The 20,264-nt window shown below is 36.9% G+C and overlaps 8 protein-coding genes across 8 annotated transcripts; 5 read left to right on the forward strand and 3 right to left on the reverse strand.

Annotated features, from left to right (window-relative positions):
• Positions 1-1,097: 1,097 nt before the first annotated feature.
• On the reverse strand, positions 1,098-1,208 carry RO3G_11260 (uncharacterized protein; the record flags this gene model as incomplete). The annotated part of the gene is made up of 1 exon (XM_067665844.1): positions 1,098-1,208. One exon carries the CDS (start codon positions 1,206-1,208, stop codon positions 1,098-1,100), a length of 111 nt encoding a protein of 36 aa, XP_067521945.1.
• Positions 1,209-2,944: 1,736 nt separating this feature from the next.
• RO3G_11261 (uncharacterized protein) lies at positions 2,945-3,139 on the reverse strand (the record flags this gene model as incomplete). Its single annotated transcript, XM_067665845.1, has 1 exon — positions 2,945-3,139. The coding sequence occupies one exon, from the start codon at positions 3,137-3,139 to the stop codon at positions 2,945-2,947; it is 195 nt and encodes a 64-aa protein (XP_067521946.1).
• Positions 3,140-4,521: 1,382 nt separating this feature from the next.
• RO3G_11262 (uncharacterized protein) lies at positions 4,522-5,004 on the forward strand (the record flags this gene model as incomplete). Its single annotated transcript, XM_067665846.1, has 1 exon — positions 4,522-5,004. One exon carries the CDS (start codon positions 4,522-4,524, stop codon positions 5,002-5,004), a length of 483 nt encoding a protein of 160 aa, XP_067521947.1.
• Positions 5,005-6,847: 1,843 nt separating this feature from the next.
• RO3G_11263 (uncharacterized protein) lies at positions 6,848-7,195 on the forward strand (the record flags this gene model as incomplete). Its single annotated transcript, XM_067665847.1, has 1 exon — positions 6,848-7,195. The coding sequence occupies one exon, from the start codon at positions 6,848-6,850 to the stop codon at positions 7,193-7,195; it is 348 nt and encodes a 115-aa protein (XP_067521948.1).
• A 4,693-nt stretch (positions 7,196-11,888) lies between these two features.
• RO3G_11264 (uncharacterized protein) lies at positions 11,889-12,560 on the forward strand (the record flags this gene model as incomplete). The annotated part of the gene is made up of 1 exon (XM_067665848.1): positions 11,889-12,560. The coding sequence occupies one exon, from the start codon at positions 11,889-11,891 to the stop codon at positions 12,558-12,560; it is 672 nt and encodes a 223-aa protein (XP_067521949.1).
• A 370-nt stretch (positions 12,561-12,930) lies between these two features.
• Positions 12,931-13,962, forward strand: RO3G_11265 (uncharacterized protein; the record flags this gene model as incomplete). Its single annotated transcript, XM_067665849.1, has 1 exon — positions 12,931-13,962. The coding sequence occupies one exon, from the start codon at positions 12,931-12,933 to the stop codon at positions 13,960-13,962; it is 1,032 nt and encodes a 343-aa protein (XP_067521950.1).
• Positions 13,963-14,941: 979 nt separating this feature from the next.
• Positions 14,942-15,490, reverse strand: RO3G_11266 (uncharacterized protein; the record flags this gene model as incomplete). The annotated part of the gene is made up of 1 exon (XM_067665850.1): positions 14,942-15,490. The coding sequence occupies one exon, from the start codon at positions 15,488-15,490 to the stop codon at positions 14,942-14,944; it is 549 nt and encodes a 182-aa protein (XP_067521951.1).
• Positions 15,491-17,265: 1,775 nt separating this feature from the next.
• RO3G_11267 (uncharacterized protein) lies at positions 17,266-18,288 on the forward strand (the record flags this gene model as incomplete). The annotated part of the gene is made up of 1 exon (XM_067665851.1): positions 17,266-18,288. One exon carries the CDS (start codon positions 17,266-17,268, stop codon positions 18,286-18,288), a length of 1,023 nt encoding a protein of 340 aa, XP_067521952.1.
• Positions 18,289-20,264: the final 1,976 nt, after the last annotated feature.

Consider the following 20,264-nt stretch of genomic DNA (forward strand, 5'->3'; position numbering starts at 1 on the left):
ACTTTCGATGTATTTTTGGCATTCTTCTTTGGAAATGGCATACCAGGTCTGACCTACAGTGGCCGTCAAAATTGGTCGCATGTTTTCATATTTTGCCTATACAGACTACCTTCTACTTTATTTCTTGGCTTATTACAATGATATATACACCATTCGAAAGAGCAAACTCTGGAGAGTTACATGGTAGTACAAACAGCGCCATAGAGGTGATGTATTGGTAATAATGGACCATCAAAGTCCGACGGTACATGCGACCAATTTTGACGGCGTTTATAAGTAACATAATATAGTTACAAAAATGAGGCTTAATTTTAGATTTTTTGTATTTTTTCTCTCTCTTTCTTCTTTCATCGTATTATTATTATTTACATGTAAGTGTTTTTTTGCTAAATTGCAGCACTCCATTAAGACATTATACCATTGCAGATCCGACATGCGTGCAATTTCAAATGACAAAGTAAACAACATCTACTCATTGCTGAGATCCAAGAAGTCAAACAGCAAAGTAGCGAAACAAGTTGGCGTTAGTCGTACCACTGTCCAGAAGTACCGCTCATCTCTTAAGATGAGTGGAAATGTTGATGAAGGTGGTCGCCCATCTCTAATTAGCCAACCCATGGTGAACTACATCCGGAGATTAGTCACCTTAGGAAGAAAAAATAACGCTGTAAAGATCCAAAAAGCTCTAAAAGAAGAATTTGGAATATCTGTAAGTGATAGTACAGTACGCCATGTTCTTAAAAAAGCTGGCTTTATAGCGTTTGTCAAGTCTCAAAAACCTTTGCTACGCAGCCAAAACATCGTGAAACGCCTTCAGTGGGCCAAATCGCACCAACATTGGGCTATGGACGACTGGAAACGAGTCATAGTCTCAGATGAGACTAAAGTAAATCGTTTTGCATCCGACGGACAGGCTTATGCATGGAAACTACCCCATGAGGAATTGAACTCGCGACATGTACAGCAAACCGTCAAGCATGGAGGCGGCAAGACCATGGTCTGGAGCTGCATTACATGGGAAGGTGTTGGATGGATAGTTGATGTTGGTCATCGTATGAATAGCGAAGGCTACCTTGAGGTCCTAAAAGATGATTTACTCAAGACAATGGAAAGTTATGGCTTGGATTCCTCCAAAATGGTGTTTCAGCAGGACAATGATCCGAAGCATACATCGAAGGTAGTGAAAGAATGGATTGACCAGCAGCCATTTGAAGCATTGGAATGGCCTCCTCAATCACCAGACCTAAATCCCATAGAGCATATGTGGGCACATTTAAAGAGAGAGCTATTTCATAGCTATGAGGCACCACCAAGTAGTATGCATGAGCTATGGGAGCGTATAGGTCAGACCTGGTATGCCATTTCCAAAGAAGAATGCCAAAAATACATCGAAAGTATGCCGAAAAGGTGTGCTGCAGTTATTAAAGCAAAAGGTCGTTGGACTAAATATTAATTTTTTTAAATAAAGTGTGTAAAAATGTTGACTTATTAATGCCGTCAAAACTGGTCGCATGTACCGCCTGACTTTAAGTGCCAATTACTACCAGTATACTGGCTCTACTGTAATGTATGTGTTACCATATCATTGCCCAGAGTTTGCTCTTTCGAATGAACTATATTTCATTGCTATAGACTAAGAAATGAAGAAGAAGATAGTGCGTATAGGCAAAATATGAAAACATGCGATCAGTTTTGACGGCCACTGTATACGCTCCCATAGCTCATGCATTCTACTTGGTGGTGCCTCATAGCTATGAAATAGCTCTCTCTTTAAATGAGCCCACATATGCTCTATGGGATTTAAATCCGGGGACTGAGGAGGCCATTCCAATGCTTCAAATGGCTGCTGGTTGATCCATTCTTTCACTATCTTTGATGTACAGTGGGTGGACTAATTGTCCCAGTGTTTCAACGTTTTTTACTTTCGACTCCATAACTCAACCAATTCTTAGGCTAAGCGGCTAATTCTATGCTCATTAGAAAGGTCGCGGTCCGTACTACATAATATCAAAAACTCGGATTTCGGAGAGTACACAGTCTGAGTTAATCAGCAATAGAAAAAAAACGCCGCACTGGGACAATTTTTCCGCTTGAACATAAACTTTATTTAATAGCGAGTATGTCCCCCTTTAGGTTTAATAACTGCTTTGCAACGGACAGGCATGCTATCTATATATCGTCTACACTCGTCCACTATAAAAGTATTCCATTCTTTTTCAATCTTTTCCCATAACTCATGTACACCTTTAGCCTTAGTGTCATATACACTCAGTTTGAGTTTAAGGTGATGCCATACGTGTTCAATAGGGTTTAAATTGGGAATTTGGACTGGCCAACTATAGATATGTTCACTGTTGAAGTTATTATCCACAAACCATTGCTTAGCAAGCTTCGAAGTGTGCTTAGGATCTTTATCTTGTTGAAAATAGACATCCTCAGGATTGTATCCACAATACTTTAAGCTGTCCATAAGGGTAGTTTCTAAGATATTTACATAATCTACAGCTTTCATAGTTCCATCATGTATCCAGCAAGCATACCCAGGTCCATCGTGAGTGATACAACCCCATACCATAACACTTCCTTGGTCACCTTTTACTGTAGGATCTCAGTGATGAGGCTGTAATGCATAGTCTGGTCGACTCCAGTAATACTTGCAACCGTCTGATCCAAAAACATTGACTTTAGTCTCATCACTAAGCACCATACGCCTCCAATCATCGGTTGTTCAGACTTTGTGGGCCATAGCCCATGCTAAACGTCGTTCCTTGTGCTGTTTACTAAGCAGAGGCTTCTTGGCATTAATTTTAGCTCTGAAGTTTATACTTTTAAGAAGTTTTAAGTCCCCAGAATAACCAATAGTATACCCCAAACCATTCAGATATTGATGTACTGCTTTGGCTGTCTTGAATTCACCCTTTATTACTTGTCTACGGATGTATGATTAGGTAGTTTCACCAATAGTTGCTCTTCGACCAGGGGCTGCCTTCATTCTGTTTGGAAAGAACTTGTTGGTGCACCTACCTAAAGTGGATTTTTTCAATCCGGAAATGCGTTCCATAACTTGTTCATATGCCATGTTACTAGCCAAGAGCAATTGGATTTGATTTTGAACAGATTTGCTGATAGTACGAGTCATTTGAGGCAAGATAAAGATGAGAAAGTACAGTATAGATAGAGACTAAGAATATTGTAAAAAAAAAACCGATAACGTAAAGCTACTTATACTTTACACTAAAGGTACGAGTCATAGATTGTCATAGATAAGGTTGGTATGCAAATTCCGGTGATTTATGATTGATAAGAAAGCGATGTTCAGAATGCATTGCAAAATAAGCGGGTAGCGGAAAAATTGTCCCAGTGCGGCGTTTTTTTTCTATTGCTGATTAACTCAGACTGTGTACTCTCCGAAATCCGAGTTTTTGATATTATGTAGTACGGACCGCGACCTTTCTAATGAGCATAGAATTAGCCGCTTAGCCTAAGAATTGGTTGAGTTATGGAGTCAAAAGTAAAAAATGTTGAAACACTGGGACAATTAGTCCACCCACTGTAAGTGCGGAAAAATTAATGAAAACAATCCATCTATTTACATCAGAATAATATAAAGGGTAACACATTTCTAGCTGAGAATGACATAGAACCGGTTTCCTTAGAGAAGTTGGTTGGTTTTTAATCAGAATGATAAGTAGTCGTTTTTTGAATATAGAAAATTGTGAATCCGCAACATATCCAATCAAGTTTTTCCAGCTGTACTTTAAACAGGAGAGGGAAATTGAAGTATGTAGCAGCCACGACACTAGTCTAAACACCATATGAATTTGTAGGCACAGACTGGTCTAGGTAAGGAGATTAAGCTGAAAAGTGTGATTTCTGGAAAGGTTGCAACACTTTTTTCGCCTACTGTATTTATACTACAAAAACCTTACAAAATCCAATCATCACACTATTTATCGGCTGATTTCGGACAGATAACAAAACGTGTAAAAAAAGTATAAAAAGGCCTACCATTTTTTTTTTCTTTCCTTCATCCTTTTATCAATTTTATCAATCTCCGATGTCTTCTAACGCTGCTAACAACATGCCAACTCTTGCTTACATCGCTGAAAGAACTATGACGGCTGAATGTACAATGAAGTAAGTTTATCTTTTACAGTAGGTGAAAAAACTCTAAAAACGTTATGACGTTATCAGCGTTTTTGATTGTTATGTTCTACCAAATTGGTGTATCGTCTTGAAATTTTGCATATATGTAGCACTAAAAATAAAAAATAGTATGACAAATTTTCAATCTCAGATGGTGGTTATTCATCCAAAAACAACTGCTAGAAAAAGACTGGTTTATTTTTAGAGTTTTTTCACTTCCATAAATGTCGGATACACGGACCGACAGACAGACTCTTTGGACTTTTAATGATTTATTATGACTCATAAAGGCCACAAAAGAATAAAAGGAGTCGCTTTTCTCTTTTTTTCGTAATTTTTTCCATTTAATTTTTAAATATCTTAAACACCTCAATCATGCCTAAATCTCTCTCTGCTGACATCAAAAACGATATAAAGTCCGCTATACTTGCTGGAAAAGACTCCATGGAGGTTGCGAACCGTTTTAGGGTTACGTATGCAACAGTTAATAACTATGCGAACAAGTTTTTCCCAAACCGACAGCGTCGACTTGGTGGTAGACCTATGGTTGTGTCCGCTCAGACGAAGAGGTTCATCAAACTTCAAGTTTTACAAGGCCAACTCAAGACTGCAAGGGAAGTACATGGCAAGCTCATGGAGCTTGGATATTACATATCATATACACTACCTCAAAAAATTGTTCATTTTGAACCGCCTTTTACACATTTCGTACTGAATCTGCTTCGCATAATCCCCAATCAGCGCTCAGCACAAACCATTATGAAACACTGCTTCTCAGCTATTTACTACACTGTAAGCATATCACGTGCTATGCGTAAATGCTGGAAAATATCCAATCAAAAATCAAAATCAAAATGAACAATTTTTTGGGTTTTTTTGAATATGAACTAAATTTACGCCTATGTTCCCAAATAACATAGGACTAACTCGTGACTGCTATCATAATTTTTACCCGTGGCTACTTCTGCTATTCCAAGGCAGCCCTGGTCGATTTTGGTTTTTTTTGCTTTCCCATTGTAATCTCTCATTGCTCCATCTCGACATTTCAAGTAATGGTAAATTGCGAAATTTCAGAAACCCAACGAAATGCAATTATTTCTGCTTTAAGAAGAGGAAAGTCGTACGATGCTATCAGCAACGAGTCACATGTTTCTAAAGGGTCTATTTCGAACATTGCGAAAGAAGCAGACCATCACTCCGTATTGCAAGCAGGTCGACCCAAGAAACTTAACACGTACGACGCGCGCCTTGTATTGCGTAGGTTCAATGCTGGTATGTACAAGTCCGCAGAGCATGCTGCCAGAGACTTAAGGGGCTTAGGCTCGGATATTTGCAGCCAGACCGTGCGAAACCTTCTTAAAAGCTCCAAATTTCAATTTCGACGAAAACCAACAGCTCTTCCTTTAACGCATTCTTCCCAAAAGGCGCTCCTTCAGTTTGCCAAGAAGCATATAGGTTGGACAGAGGAAGCCTGGAAAGGAGTAGTCTTTAGCGACGAAACAAAAATCAATCGCTTGGGTTCAGATGGTAAACAATGGACTTGAGTACAAGAAGGAAGGCCTCTGCAGGATCACAACGCCAACCAAACTTATGAGCATGGAGGCGGTAGTACACTACTTTGGAGCTATTTGACAGCAAACGGAGTTGGATATATCACTCAAGTGCTCGGAGGTTTAGATTCAGAGCTGTATTGCAATATTATGACGGAGGATATGCTCTCTTCATTAGAAGAATACGATATGTCAAAGGATGACATTATACTTCAACATGATAACAATCCAAAGCATACATCTAGACTAACACAAAAATGGTTCGTAGATAACAAGGTGCAGCTACTGGATTGGACAGCATATTCACCCGACTTAAATCCTATAGAGAATTTATGGAATTACTTAAAAGTCCGGCTGTATGCTTATGAAACTGCACTCTTAAGTATGAAAGAACTATTTGAACGGGTTGCAGATATTTGGTACAATGAAATTACAAAGAAATACTGCGAGCAGTTCGTATGCAGCATGCCGCAAAGACTACAACTTGTTTTAAAAGAAAAGGGCGGTGAGATTAATTATTAGCTAATAAAATAAAAAATGTCGACAAAAACCCAAAAAATTGTTCATTTTGATTTTGATTTTTGATTGGATATTTTCCAGCATTTACGCATAGCACGTGATATGCTTACAGTGTAGTAAATAGCTGAGAAGCAGTGTTTCATAATGGTTTGTGCTGAGCGCTGGTTGGGGATTATGCGAAGCAGATTCAGTACGAAATGTGTAAAAGGCGGTTCAAAATGAACAATTTTTTGAGGTAGTGTAAAACCGCTATAAATGTGTTGAAATCGATGAACTTCTTTGCTGCGATTAAGGTCAAAAAGCCTTTGTTAACCGCAAAGCACATGAAGAGACGGCTAGTATGGGCCAAGAAGCACCAAAACTGGACTACGAATGACTGGCGACGCGTAGTATTCTCTGATAAAACAAAAGTGAGCATTTGGGGCTCTGACGAGTGTAAGTACTATTGGTCAAGACCAGGGGACCCTCTTAAACCTCATCATATTGACGTAACTGTTAAGCATGGGGGCGGTAGTTTGATGATGTGGGGGTGCATGACGTATGAGGGACCCGGATACGCCTGTCAGATATACGATGGAACTATAAACTCGGATCTTTACCAACATATATTGGACACAACACTTCGGGAAACAATGGAATACTATAATATGGATTGGTCTACTGCGTATTTTCAGCACGATGGTGACCCAAAGCATCGTTCCAAGTCAGCCGTCCAATGGTTACAAGCTAATGGGGTGAACTACATTGACGACTGGCCAGCTCAAAGTCCTGATCTTAATCCTATTGAGCATCTTTGGCATCATTTGAAGTTGAAGCTATCGTTATATGACAAGAAAGCTAAAGGTGTCCATGAATTGTGGGAAAGAGTTGAAAAGGAATGGAATTCCTTTGATAAAGAAGTTTGCAGAAGGTATATTGACACTATGCCTGCACGTATTAAGGCAGTAATCGATGCCAAAGGTGGTTCTACTCGGTATTAAGTCATCTATAATATAATAAAAGTAAAGGGAAAAAACTCTAAAAATAAACCCACAACACTTCTATCGCTTTTGCGGACTGTTAAATAATAATCTGAGCTTAAAACTTTCATGATATGTAATAGACAGTACAACAAGTATGTCATAAAGTTTTTGCATGATCCAAGTCGCTGTGTATGCTCACAGAGGCTAAAAACTGAAAAAATATCCGACGTTTTTAGAGTTTTTTCACCCACTGTATCAATGTAAGATTATAGTCATTTGTAAAACTGCATCTTGGCTCTTATGAGACATCACGGCTTATGGCTTTCCTTTGCTAGTCATGGAGATATTGTCCAATTAATATCACATTTTTAAAAATAGCCATATTTCATTAATTGTATTATTTAACTTCAAAACGTGTATGCCACCTTTTGCTTTAATAGCTGCATCTATTCTTGTTAGCATGCTGTTGAGGTACCTTTGGCAAATATATTTGCTAAATATATTTCATTTTAAGTATAATTTTTGTCGCTAACGGTCCAGACTTGTCGCATGTGTCTTAAACGCACTCAGTAGCAACATAAGTGAATGTCATACGTGCTCCACAGCGTTTAAATTTGGAATTTGTGATAAGCTGTATTAACATAGCGTACCCTATGTTCTTTTCATCATATAGTTGTCGATCGAGATGTATGTTTAGGCTCAATGTCCCGTCGAAAGTAAATCTGTGTTTTGTGCCATTTGAAGCACTTCGATGTATACAGGTAGTTTATGCCAACAATATGTTGATGTACTTCCAAATTCAATATCCAACCGCAAGCTTGATATGCATATCCAGGGCCTCATAAAGATATGCGTCCCCATAGGGTTAAATTAGGCCCGCCATGCTTCACTGTAAGGTCGAGGTGATATGGTCGCAATATGTTGCTTGACCTTGTTCAATAGTATTTGACGCCATTGGTGACCCAAATACTATATTTTGTTTCATTGGAAAATACTATTTATCTTCATCGATCAACACTCCAATCCTTATATCCTTTTGCCTACGCCAAGTTATTTTAAATATGCTTAAATGTTAAAAGTAGCTGCTTTTTCTGTAGCTTTGCATGGACATTCTTTTTTTTCAGGATGTTTACTGCAGTGATATAAGACATAGAGAGTCCCAGCTCCATTAGCCTGAGGAACATGCCTCTAGCTGTCTGTATATCTCCTTTGAGCACCAATAATCCGATGTACTTCCTAGTTGATACAGGAGGAACCACAGGATGGACGCCTTTGCATGCTGTACCACTCTTTAAAAACTTCTTTACGTAACGGTCTACTATTGATGAATGTATTCCAAAAATACCTATAATTTCTGTGAATGATCTACTTTCAAAAACAGCTAATCTAATGTTGGCTTGCTTGCTGTAGGGTGTGAGTGTTAGCAGATTATACGAATAAGACGTGAATGCATAAACAATAAAAAGATGAATTAAATTGAACGAACTTGAAGCTGTTTGAATAATAATCTCAAAGCATACTCTCAGGGTAATTGGCATAAACCAAAATGAACAAGGTTAGCCCTAGGAATATAGAGAACTTTGCATCTCAAATGGCGCGATCCAGTTTTCGAATAAAGAAAGTTTCAAAAAAGCGAAACTTGAAATCGCGTACATCCATCATTTTGTTTCCATAACATTTGATCATCTAGTATAGTAAAGAGCGGAGGCCAGTTTATGCATTGTGGGGAATACAGCGTGATACCTCGATTTCACATGAACTGAGAAGCGATTTACCTGAAAATTGCAAATCGTTGCAATAGTTTTTGTAACTACTGTATTTAGTTATGAAATCACCTTCGGTTTTTAATAAACAGCCAATTGAAACCTATGCTGCTGATAAACGTTTAAGAAATGATGAAAGTGAACAAGACTATAGAGTTAGTCGAAGCGAGAAGAAAACTAAAGTCCACGATACAGTATCTAAAGAATTGGCCAACCAAAGAAAAGGGATGAAGAACAAACAAAAGGAACTTACACTACCTCAAAAAATTGTTCAATTTGAACCGCCTTTTACACATTTTGTACTAAACCTGCTTCGCGTAATCTCCAATCAGCGCTCAACATAAAACATTATGAAGCACTGCTTCTCAGCTATTTACTACACTGTAAGCATATCACGTGCTATGCGTGTAGGCTGGAAAATATCCAATCAAAAATCAAAATCAAAATGAACAATTTTTTGGGTTTTTTTGAACATGAACTAAATTTACGCCTATGTTCCCAGATGACATAGGACTAACTCGTGAATGTTATCATAATTTTTACATGTGACTGCTTCTGCTATTACAAGGCAGCCCTGGTCGATTTTTGGTTTTTTTGTTTTTCCATTGTAATCTCTCATTGCTCCATCTGGACATTTCAAGTAATGGTAAATCGCGAAATTTCATAGACCCAACGAAATGCAATTATTTCCGCTTTAAGAAGAGGAAAGTCGTACGATGTTATTAGCAACGAGTTACATGCTTCTAAAGGGTCTATTTCGAACATTGCGAAAGAAGTAGACCATCACTCCGTATTGCAAGCAGATTAACCTAAGAAACTTAACATATACGACGCGCGCCTTGTATTGCGCAGGTTCAATACTGGTGTGTACAAGACCGCAGAGCACGCTGCCAGAGACTTAAGGGGCTTAGGTTTGGATATTTGCAGCCAGACCGTGCGAAACCTTCTTAAAAGCTCCAAATTTCAATTTCGACGAAAACCAACAGCTCTTCCTTTAACGCATTCTGCCAAAAAGGCACGCCTTCAGTTTGCCAAGAAGTATAAAGATTGGACAGAGGAAGGCTGGAAAGGAGTAGTCCTTAGTGACGAAACAAAAATCAGTCGTTTGGGTTCAGATGGTAAACAATGAACTTGGGTACAAGAAGGAAGGCCTCTGCAGGATCACAACGCTAACCAAACTTATAAGCATGGAGGCGGTAGTATACTACTTTGGAGCTGTTTGACAGTGAACGGAGTTGGGTATATCACTCAAGTACTCGGAAGTTTAGATTCAGAGCTGTATTGCAAAATTATGACGGAGGATATGCTCCCTTCACTAGAAGAATACGATATGTCAAAGGATGACATTATATTTCAACATGATAACGATCCAAAGCATACATCCAGATTAACACAGAAATGGTTTGTAAATAACAAGGTACAGCTACTGGATTGGCCAGCATATTCACCTGACTTAAATCCTATGGAGAATTTATGGGATTACTTGAAAGTCCGGCTCTATGCTTATGAAACTGCACCCTTAAGTATGAAAGAATTATTTGAACGGGTTGCAGATATTTGGTACAATGAAATTACAAAGGAATATTGCGTGCAGTTAGTATGCAGCATGCCGCAAAGATTACAACTTGTTTTGAAAGAAAAGGGCTGTGAGATTAATTATTAGCTAATAAAATAAAAAATGTCGACAAAAACCCAAAAAATTGTTCATTTTGATTTTGATTTTTGATTGGATATTTTCCAGCCTACACGCATAGCACGTGATATGCTTACAGTGTAGTAAATAGCTGAGAAGCAGTGCTTCATAATGTTTTATGTTGAGCGCTGATTGGAGATTACGCGAAGCAGGTTTAGTACAAAATGTGTAAAAGGCGGTTCAAATTGAACAATTTTTTGAGGTAGTGTATATTGCTGTATTCATATCAACCACTCTTTGACTATAACTCAAATAAATTCTATTCATATGTTACTATACTTAAAACTTTTTAAAAGAAACTATTTTTATACCTTTTGTAGCAGTAATAAAAAAGAATCGTTTTAAGAGTTTTTAAACAAAGCTTTAGTTTTTGTATCTATTAACAAGTTACACTGCAAAATGATATGCTGTTTGACACCTTCCATCATCTCTACAGTTTTACGTTGCTTTTAAAAGAACTTACAACCTTATGTCCAATATACTAATCAAAATACGATTTTTTCATTATGAGTACTCAACTTGTATGTTTTTTTCCTACCATATAGAGATTTTTTTCTACTAAATATTTCATGAAGCTCAGGGCTAATTAAACAGTAGTTCATATTCTATAGACATACATTAGACACAATGTATCAATAAACAATCACTATTTACCTTAAATGAAGCTAAGTCTTGTTAAATAATTGTAAATGCATGTTAATCAAGTTTCTTCTATAAATCACTAGAATCAGAAGTAAGCAGACGTTTCTTTATCATAACTATTTACTTTTACACTTTCACAGAGCCATGTATTAATCGACCATGGTATAATTATAATTCAGGATAAAAAAGCAATTTTGGTGGAAAGAGGCAAATACAGTGGGTCAAAATACCTCACAAACCTCAGCACTTTTTGATGTGGTAGTCTTCTGGATTACTCAATAATTTTTGTATCTTTCTCAAATTTTGCACAAATGTTATCCAATACGTTGTGTATGTTGTTATAAGATTCCGACGACGGAAATTGAAAACTGAGCGAATAAGCAACTATGAACTGGAGGCGGTCTATTTGTGAGGTATTTTGACTTCCATCAATTATTTCTTTTCTTCGCCATAGATCATTCCAAACAATGTTCCGGCAAGTTTTAGATATTTCCCGGATAGCGCAGTCACCCCGGAACATAAAATTTAAACTTTGGAAAAGAATTGATTATTCTTTCTTTCGCTAATCCGTAAGTAAATTTCCGTCTACTGCATCATCCATCCGTCTGCAAAAATGCCCAAATCCTTACCATACGAAACTCAAATGGACATCAAATCAGCACTAGAGCATGATGTATCGACTGATGTTATTGCAAAACGGTTTGGAGTGCATCAAAACACCGTTATCAACTATGCAAATAAGTGGATGCCTAACCGGATTCGCAAGAAAGGCGGCAAACAACGCCTTGTAAGCGACATCACTCGTCGTCTAATCAAGCGAGAGGTTCTAAACGGCTCATTAAGGACTGCCAAGGAGGTCCACCTGAAGTTGGAAGAGTTGGGCTATTCTATGTCGTACCAATCCGCTATTAACGTTTTGCATTCTGTGGAGATTTTTGCCGAGATAAAAAAGAAGAAGCCTTTACTCACTGCACAGCACAAGAAAGCTCGATTAGCTTGGGCTAAAAAGCATCAGTATTGGACCATTCACGACTGGCGACGTGTCATCTTTTCGGATGAAACCAAAATTAATATTTGGGGCTCGGATGGCTGTAAATACTACTGGAAGCGTAAAGGAGACCGTCTTCAGCCTCATCACATTGAAGTTACAGTGAAGCATGGTGGTGGTGGTATCATGTTGTGGGGCTGTATAACCAGTGAGGGACCCGGGTATGCATGTCAGATATATGATGGCACCATGAATTCAGAGGTACAGTGGGTGGAAAAATGGTTCCAATGTTTTTGATTTGCAACTTTAAAGCTTTATATCTTTGGAACTACAAATGGTAACGGCTCACAAAAACATGCATTTTGTAGCGCATTTACAGCTAATATTACTGAAAAAAAATTTTGCTTGTATTGTTACACAATCGGGAAAAAATTAAGATTAAATACAAAAACCAACATTGGAATCATTTTTCCACTACAACTGTAGATAAGTTTATTTGTTAATTGGTGGAGCTTCCGCCGGAGTTTTTTGGCTAATTATGAGTCATAATATTCCGACTATCGCCGAAAAAGCCTATTTGACTTATAAAATTAATTTATCCCCCGTCAAACATTTTTTTTTCCTTTTCTTTCTTTATATATCGAAGCTTTAAGGTACCACTACACATATGGTTCGCGCTCTCTCTAAAAACAAGCAAGAAAACATCAAATCGTTGGTTTTACAGAACAAGCCATATTCAGTGATAATGGAACGTATTCCAAACTTAAAAAAATCCACCTTAAGCAGATATGCCAACAAGTTTTCTCCTGGTAGAGTAACAGCAAACCCTAGTAGAAAGGCTGTTTTAAGTGTTACCACCAAGTCTTATATACGTAAGCAGATTATTAATGGTACCCTCAAGACTGCGAAGGCTGTTCATAAGTATCTAGTATGCACTGGCCACACTATCAGTTATTCGGGCACCATTAAGGTTATGAAAAGCATGAACTTCCATGCTAAAATAAAGGTAAAAAAGCCTTTATTGACTAAGGTTCAGAAAGCAAGACGACTAGCATGGGCGGAAGAGCATAAAAACTGGACAAGCGACGACTGGAGACGTATGGTATTCAGTGATGAAACAAAAGTCAATGTTTATGGCTCAGATGGTTGCAAGTACTTTTGGAGTCGACCTGATGATAAACTTCAACCCCATCATCTCGACTTAACAGTTAAAGGAGGGGGTGGTAGCATTATGGTATGGGGTTGTATTACCTATGACGGACCTGGTTATGCATGCTGGATTAGTGAAGGCACAATGAAGGCTTCTGATTACGTCGGAATACTTGGTACAACCCTTATGGACAGCCTTGAGTACTACGGTTACCATCCTCAAGACATCTATTTTCAGCAGGATAACGATCCTAAACATACGTCTAAGCTAGCTAAGCAATGGTTCAAGGACAACAACTTCAAGTGTGATCATACCTTCAACTGGCCTTCACAAAGTCCAGATCTAAACCCAATAGAGCACATCTGGCACCACCTTAAGCTCAAGTTAAGTGCCTATGATACTAGGGCAAAAGGTGTGCATGAATTATGGAATCGTGTTGAAAAAGAATGGTCTACTTTTACAGCAGAAGACTGTAGGAGATACATAGATAGTATGCCAGATCGTTGTAGAGCTGTAATTGCTGCGAAAGGCGGTCATACAAGATATTAATAAAATAATGCACATAGTGGAAAAATGGTTCCAATGTTGGTTTTTGTATTTAATCTTAATTTTTTCCCGATTGTGTAACAATACAAGCAAAATTTTTTTTCAGTAATATTAGCTGTAAATGCGCTACAAAATGCATGTTTTTGTGAGCCGTTACCATTTGTAGTTCCAAAGATATAAAGCTTTAAAGTTGCAAATCAAAAACATTGGAACCATTTTTCCACCCACTGTATACCAAGAAATCCTTGGCACAAGCCTTAAAGACACGCTCGGGTACTATGGCCTAGATTGGAAATCATCCATTTTTCAGCATGACAACGACTCAAAACACCGATCAAAGTCTATAAAACAGTATATGGAAGATAACAGCATGTGTTATATTGATGACTGGCCATCCCAAAGTCCTGATTTGAATCCAATCGAGCATACAGTGAGCGACAAAACTGTCCCAATGTGTTGTAATTTTCTCTTTTATGGCTTGTAGCGTTATAGCTATCATATTAACCTATGGCTTGTTGTATATCATCCGATAGCCAACATCATGCAAAAGTAAACAACATAAAGCAAAGGCCGATTAAAGTACCGCAAATGGAGATAGAGGGAATCGAAAACAAGCGGTGCATTGGGACAGTTTTGTCGCATTTTCAAAAAAATATAAAGTGGTTTATTTATTTGATATTAATAGTCAGTCCAACGTCCTTTATTCTTTATACATTGTTTTATACGCTTAGACATTGTTTTTATGACCTTTTGACACTTTTCCGACTTCATTAAGTCATACTAAACTTTAGTTACTCGTTCGTCTAATTCATTCATGCCTTTTGGTGCTTTTTCATAATCATTCAGCCGTCTATTTAACAATAGTCACATATTCTCAGTTGGATTGAAGTCAGAGAGTGTGCAGGCCACTCCAGGATGTTGTAGAGCTGCTGTTTAAGATATTTTCTACTAATTTGATCGAATGCTTAGTATCATTCTCATGTTAAAAAATCACCTGCTGACGTTCCAATTCTAATTTATCGATGTTAAACTCGGTAGTACGCTCCAATTCATCTTCCAAAATCTCTTTGTACAATGCTTTATCCATATTGCCATTGATCTTGCACATCCAACCGACTCCAGCATAGGTAATGGCGCTCCACAGCATAATACTGCCTCCACCATGCTTAACAGTCATCTTGACATGATGCGATTTCAAGCTTTCCCTTGACCGGATCCAAGCCCAGGTGCGTCCATCCGAGTTAAATCTATTTATTTTCGTCTCGTCTGACCAAATAACACGTTTCCAGTCATCTACAGTCCAGTCCTTGTGAGCCATGCACCAAGAAAGCCTCTTGCAGATATTTTTTGCACTAAGCAAAGCCGTCTTCGGCTTCTCAATTGCACCAAGACCGGCCTTACGGAGGGTTCTGTGCACAGTCACAGCAATTACTTTCCTTCCAATATCCTTTTCTAGCTCTTTAGCCACCTTTGCTGCACTAGACCTGCGTGTTTTGGTCACTTGACGCACACAATAACGTTCATCAACCATAGATAAAATCTTGCGTCGGCCGCCTTTTGGCTTACGAAGTCCAAAGCAATGGGATTTTCGGAGTCTCCCAACCGTACTTTTACTTAAACCAGCAGAACTTTCCACTTCCCGGGCCGAGCTACCTTGTTTAAGTAAAGAAATTGCTTGAACAACTGTTTCTTGAGAGGCTTGTTTCATGTTGGGATATAATGGGCGAGTAATAAATTAGTAGGAGTTTAAAGCTCCAGCAATGAGTAAATATAGACTTAGAGACGTATGGTGCACTATCATAAGCAGTATGGTACATCTATACAACTTGTGGGTCGATATTTTATCATATTTTATATTTTTTTGAAAATGCGACAAAACTGTTCCAATGCACCGCTTGTTTTCGATTCCCTCTATCTCCATTTGCGGTACTTTAATCGGCCTTTGCTTTATGTTGTTTACTTTTGCATGATGTTGGCTATCGGATGATATACAACAAGCCATAGGTTAATATGCTAACCATAACGCTACAAGCCATAAAAGAGAAAATTACAAACATTGGGACAGTTTTGTCGCTCACTGTATATGGCACTATCTTAAGCTGAAGCTAAGTATGTACGAAAATAGAGCAAAAAGCATGCACGAACTGTGGCAGAGAGTGGAAAAAGAGTGGAATTCCTTTACTAAGGATCAATGCTTGAAGTATATTGACAGTATGCCAGAAAGAATACAAGCTGTCATTGCTGAAAAGGGCGGATTAACTAGATATTAATAAAGTCAAAATACCTCACAAATAGACCGAGGTTAAGTATCTGTCTCCTAATAGATCTCAGCTAATGATCTGAGCTTAAAATTTTGGTACACAGTAGCGTACATATGGATGACCTTATATTTCAAATTGGAAATGATTGAGCCAATTTCTCATGGAATTACATCAAAAATAAGTAAAAATCATCATACGTTTGTGAGGTATTTTGACCCACTGTAATAAGATTAAGGTACAAGATAAATAATAACAATTTAATTGTTAGCAAGTGTTTAGAATAGTGAAAAATAACTATGAGCCGTAAGAATTTCGTAGCAGGATTACATGAAGAAGAAGAAGAAGTACAATCGGAAGTTTTTTGTACTTTTTGAAACACTTGTAAGTTATAACGACGTCATTTCAGAGCATTTGCAAACGCGTTTTTTTTATTTTTTTTGTATTGTTTTTGCAAATTGGATTATTTAATTCATGTAAATGATTAAAACAATTATTGGATTTATTATTCTTTAGCAACAAAACAAATAAGCTCCTTTGGCTTCAATAAACTGAATATAACAGAAAAAATTATAATAAAGGACAACTTACTCAAAATAATATTTTTACTGAATGAGGGTGTAATTTATAAATACAGTGAGTTAAAAAACCGTTTCAGTGTTCTTCCTAAATATGGTTTTGCTACCACTACTACCGATATACTTAGTAAAATGCTATATTTTATACATCATATGGAAGCACTAGTCCTGGTGTATCATAAAATATAGAGATAGTATTACTTTTTCAATATTTGCTCACTAAACCTTATAAAATTACTACAGTCGGTGCACTGAAACGGTTTTTTAACTCCATTCAAAAAAACATAAATACCAATAACAATTACGCAAACCTCATTTTTCATTTATGCAATGTACATGAAGCCAGGAGATAAGTATTCTGCTTTGCATTTATTAAAAAAACAAGTATATAAACACGTTATTTTATTAATAAACGCGTAACAAATTTTGTCCTTTTTCATTTAACATTTTCAACCCAATCTTTATTAAAAATGACTCGCTCTATTTCCCAAGACACTCAAAATGATTTGAGAGTGCTGCTAGATACCGATTTGTCTTATGAAGAAATTGCTGATCGCTTGACTCTCTCTAAAGCCACTGTTCATCGATATTGCAAAAAATGGAATATCCAAAGACCCGATAATACTGGCGGACGACCTCCGATCTTAACTGAAGCAAGCAAGTCTCTCATGAAGAGAATGGTAATCTTAGGACGACTGAAGTCTGGTGTTGAGGTTTTCGATTATTTCAAGGCCATTTATCCAAGGTTGACTTATAACACCACCCTAAACGCCTTAAAAAGCCTAGGATTCAAAGCCCGACCCAAAAGAAAGGTACCTCTTTTGTCAGCAAAACACAGGAAAGCACGTTTGGATTGGGCACTTGCTCATAGATACTGGACCACTGACGACTGGAGAAAGGTTATCTTCTCTGACGAATCGAAAATCAACGTTTGGGGTTCTGATGGAGTTGAATTCTACTGGAGTCTGCCTGGAAGCCCATTACAGCCTCATCATGTAATTCCAACCGTAAAACATGGAGGAGGAAGCGTTATGGTGTGGGCTTGTATGACTTCCCATGGAGTTGGGTATATCTGCGAGATATACGATGGCAGAATGACTGCACCGGATTATATCCATATCCTAAAAACTGAACTGGCAGACACCCTTGCTTACTACCGATTGGGAGATGGTGATTTCATTTTTCAGCACGATAATGATCCAAAACACACTGCCAAGATAACAACAACTTATCTTAAAGAAGAAGCAAGATACCCAGTGTTGCCTTGGCCCTCTCAATCGCCTGACCTGAACCCAATTGAGCACATGTGGAGACATTTAAAGTTGAAATTAGCTCTATATGAGCAAAGAGCAAGAGGTGTCCATGAACTATGGGAAAGAATCAAAATTGAGTGGGAAACATTTGATAGGGATGTTTGTTGTAAATATATTGATAGTATGCCGGCTAGAGTTCAAGCTGTAATAAAAGCTAAGGGTGGAAATACTATATATTAGTATTTTTTTACCTAGTTAAAAAACCGTTTCAGTCATTGCCTTTTTTTAAAATGGCCATTGCTCAAGATGTACTTCATAGATTAAGATGAGATGTACATTGCTTTGTTGCAAAAAAGCGATATAATAACATAATAAAAAAGAACACGTGTACTCTAGATACTTTTTTGAAAAAAAGGATAAATGTGTGAGTTTCAATTTTACTGAAACGGTTTTTTAACTCACTGTAAATTACTTTATTGTATATGGCTTGAACTTGATAATAGCATGTGCAAACCTTTTTTATATCTATTACGTATTTATATTCTTCAGTTTACTTCCCCATATTTAATACAAAACAGTAAAGATCCACAACTATGACAAATCACTCTCAGTTCAATTAATATAAAAAGGTTGTAATGTAACTCGACTAGTCAAAGTATAATGATGCAGCACTACATTTGGATACAAAGGAAAGTTACGGCAATCAAAACATGTCTTGTTTAAATTTGCTGAAATAAATAAAACTAATGTTACAGGCACACTACTAACTCTTCGCCATAATGCTTACATGTCTTCTTTTTCACAATTTAAGTTTCCTTTAAAAACATGTCAGCTGGAGCACAAGATGTAAAAGTGATTTAGGATACGACAATTGACAGAGGCATAAAAACGTGAGCTTTGTTTTTTTTTTTTATCTTCTGGGCCGTGATTGAGCTCTAAGTCGTTCCTTTTTCTTGTTGTTGCATATTATCTATTCTAAAAACAACCATAAAATATAGTACAAGAAAGAAACAAAAAAGAAAATCGCAGAACTTTTTTTTTTAAAAAAAAAAATAAAAACTTAAAATAAAAATAAAAAATTGTGCACAATCTTCTTTGTAATTGCTCAAAAAAATTAATGAATAGGGATTTTTTACGACCATTGCAGTCATAATGCAGAAAAATTCGAGTTGTGCAATATGGCTGTGTTATGTCTTTTTAACAGTATAAATAAGGTTGTATATAGTTTTAAAAGTGATTTTACCAAGTAGATTCACTTTATTTCAGCATTTACCTGCAGAAAAAAAAAGTGGTGCAATAAAAAAAGGCTGGAGCATTTTTAAAAAAATAATGTAGAGGACAATGAAAAAACAATAAAAGATTAACATTTTTGGTAATCAAAACGATTTATAAAGAATAAAATAACTTCAGAAAGTAAACCTTGCGCCGTAGTGATCACAGATCAATAAAAGACTTTGATTAGGTTTTTATATTAAACTTTATTCATATTAACTTCACATAGTCAAATAAAGATGACATGGTTGTAATATAGTTTATTGATGATATGAACATGTTGAATAAGGAAAGACAATTACTTACCGGATCATCTTTAATCATGAAAACATTTATCCTAACTGAGATGTTATTATTAGCCATAATATTCAATCACGGAACTAGAGGATTTTATATTCATCCGTACCGTCTCCTAAATAGTCCTACATCCAGAGTTATCTGAAACCATCCCAATAGCATAATTGACAATACAAGCTAGGAACAGGTTAAACTAATAATTAGAAATAGTAATCATCTATTCTGTCAAATTGATCATAAATCTGTCCTAATTCTTTATCCGTATCATGTCTATAAATACTCTCACTTTTTACATGTAGAATTATTTATCATATTCAATCTTAGTTATCTTAACTTAATAAAGAGATGCTAAGTTCTAACAGCATTTCTTTATCTTTGTTGTTATACTACTTTTACCTAAAACTCCCCTGTGATATTGGGCGTGTAGTTTGTAGTCGATTGAAAGTAAATATAAGGAAAATACGACATCCCCTATCCTAAGCAGTAATATTGAAGTAAAATTTCAGATATTAAGCGAATATTACCGACTTATTATTCTCCAACTATTTGCAGTGTATGAATAAAGCTTAATATAAAAATCTAATCAAAGTCTTTTATTGATCTGTGCTGGGAATAATGCTATAAATGATTCCAAGTTATGACAACAT

This window comes from Rhizopus delemar, genomic scaffold (assembly GCF_000149305.1).
Source record: "Rhizopus delemar RA 99-880 supercont3.9 genomic scaffold, whole genome shotgun sequence".
NCBI lineage: Eukaryota > Fungi > Mucoromycota > Mucoromycetes > Mucorales > Rhizopodaceae > Rhizopus > Rhizopus delemar.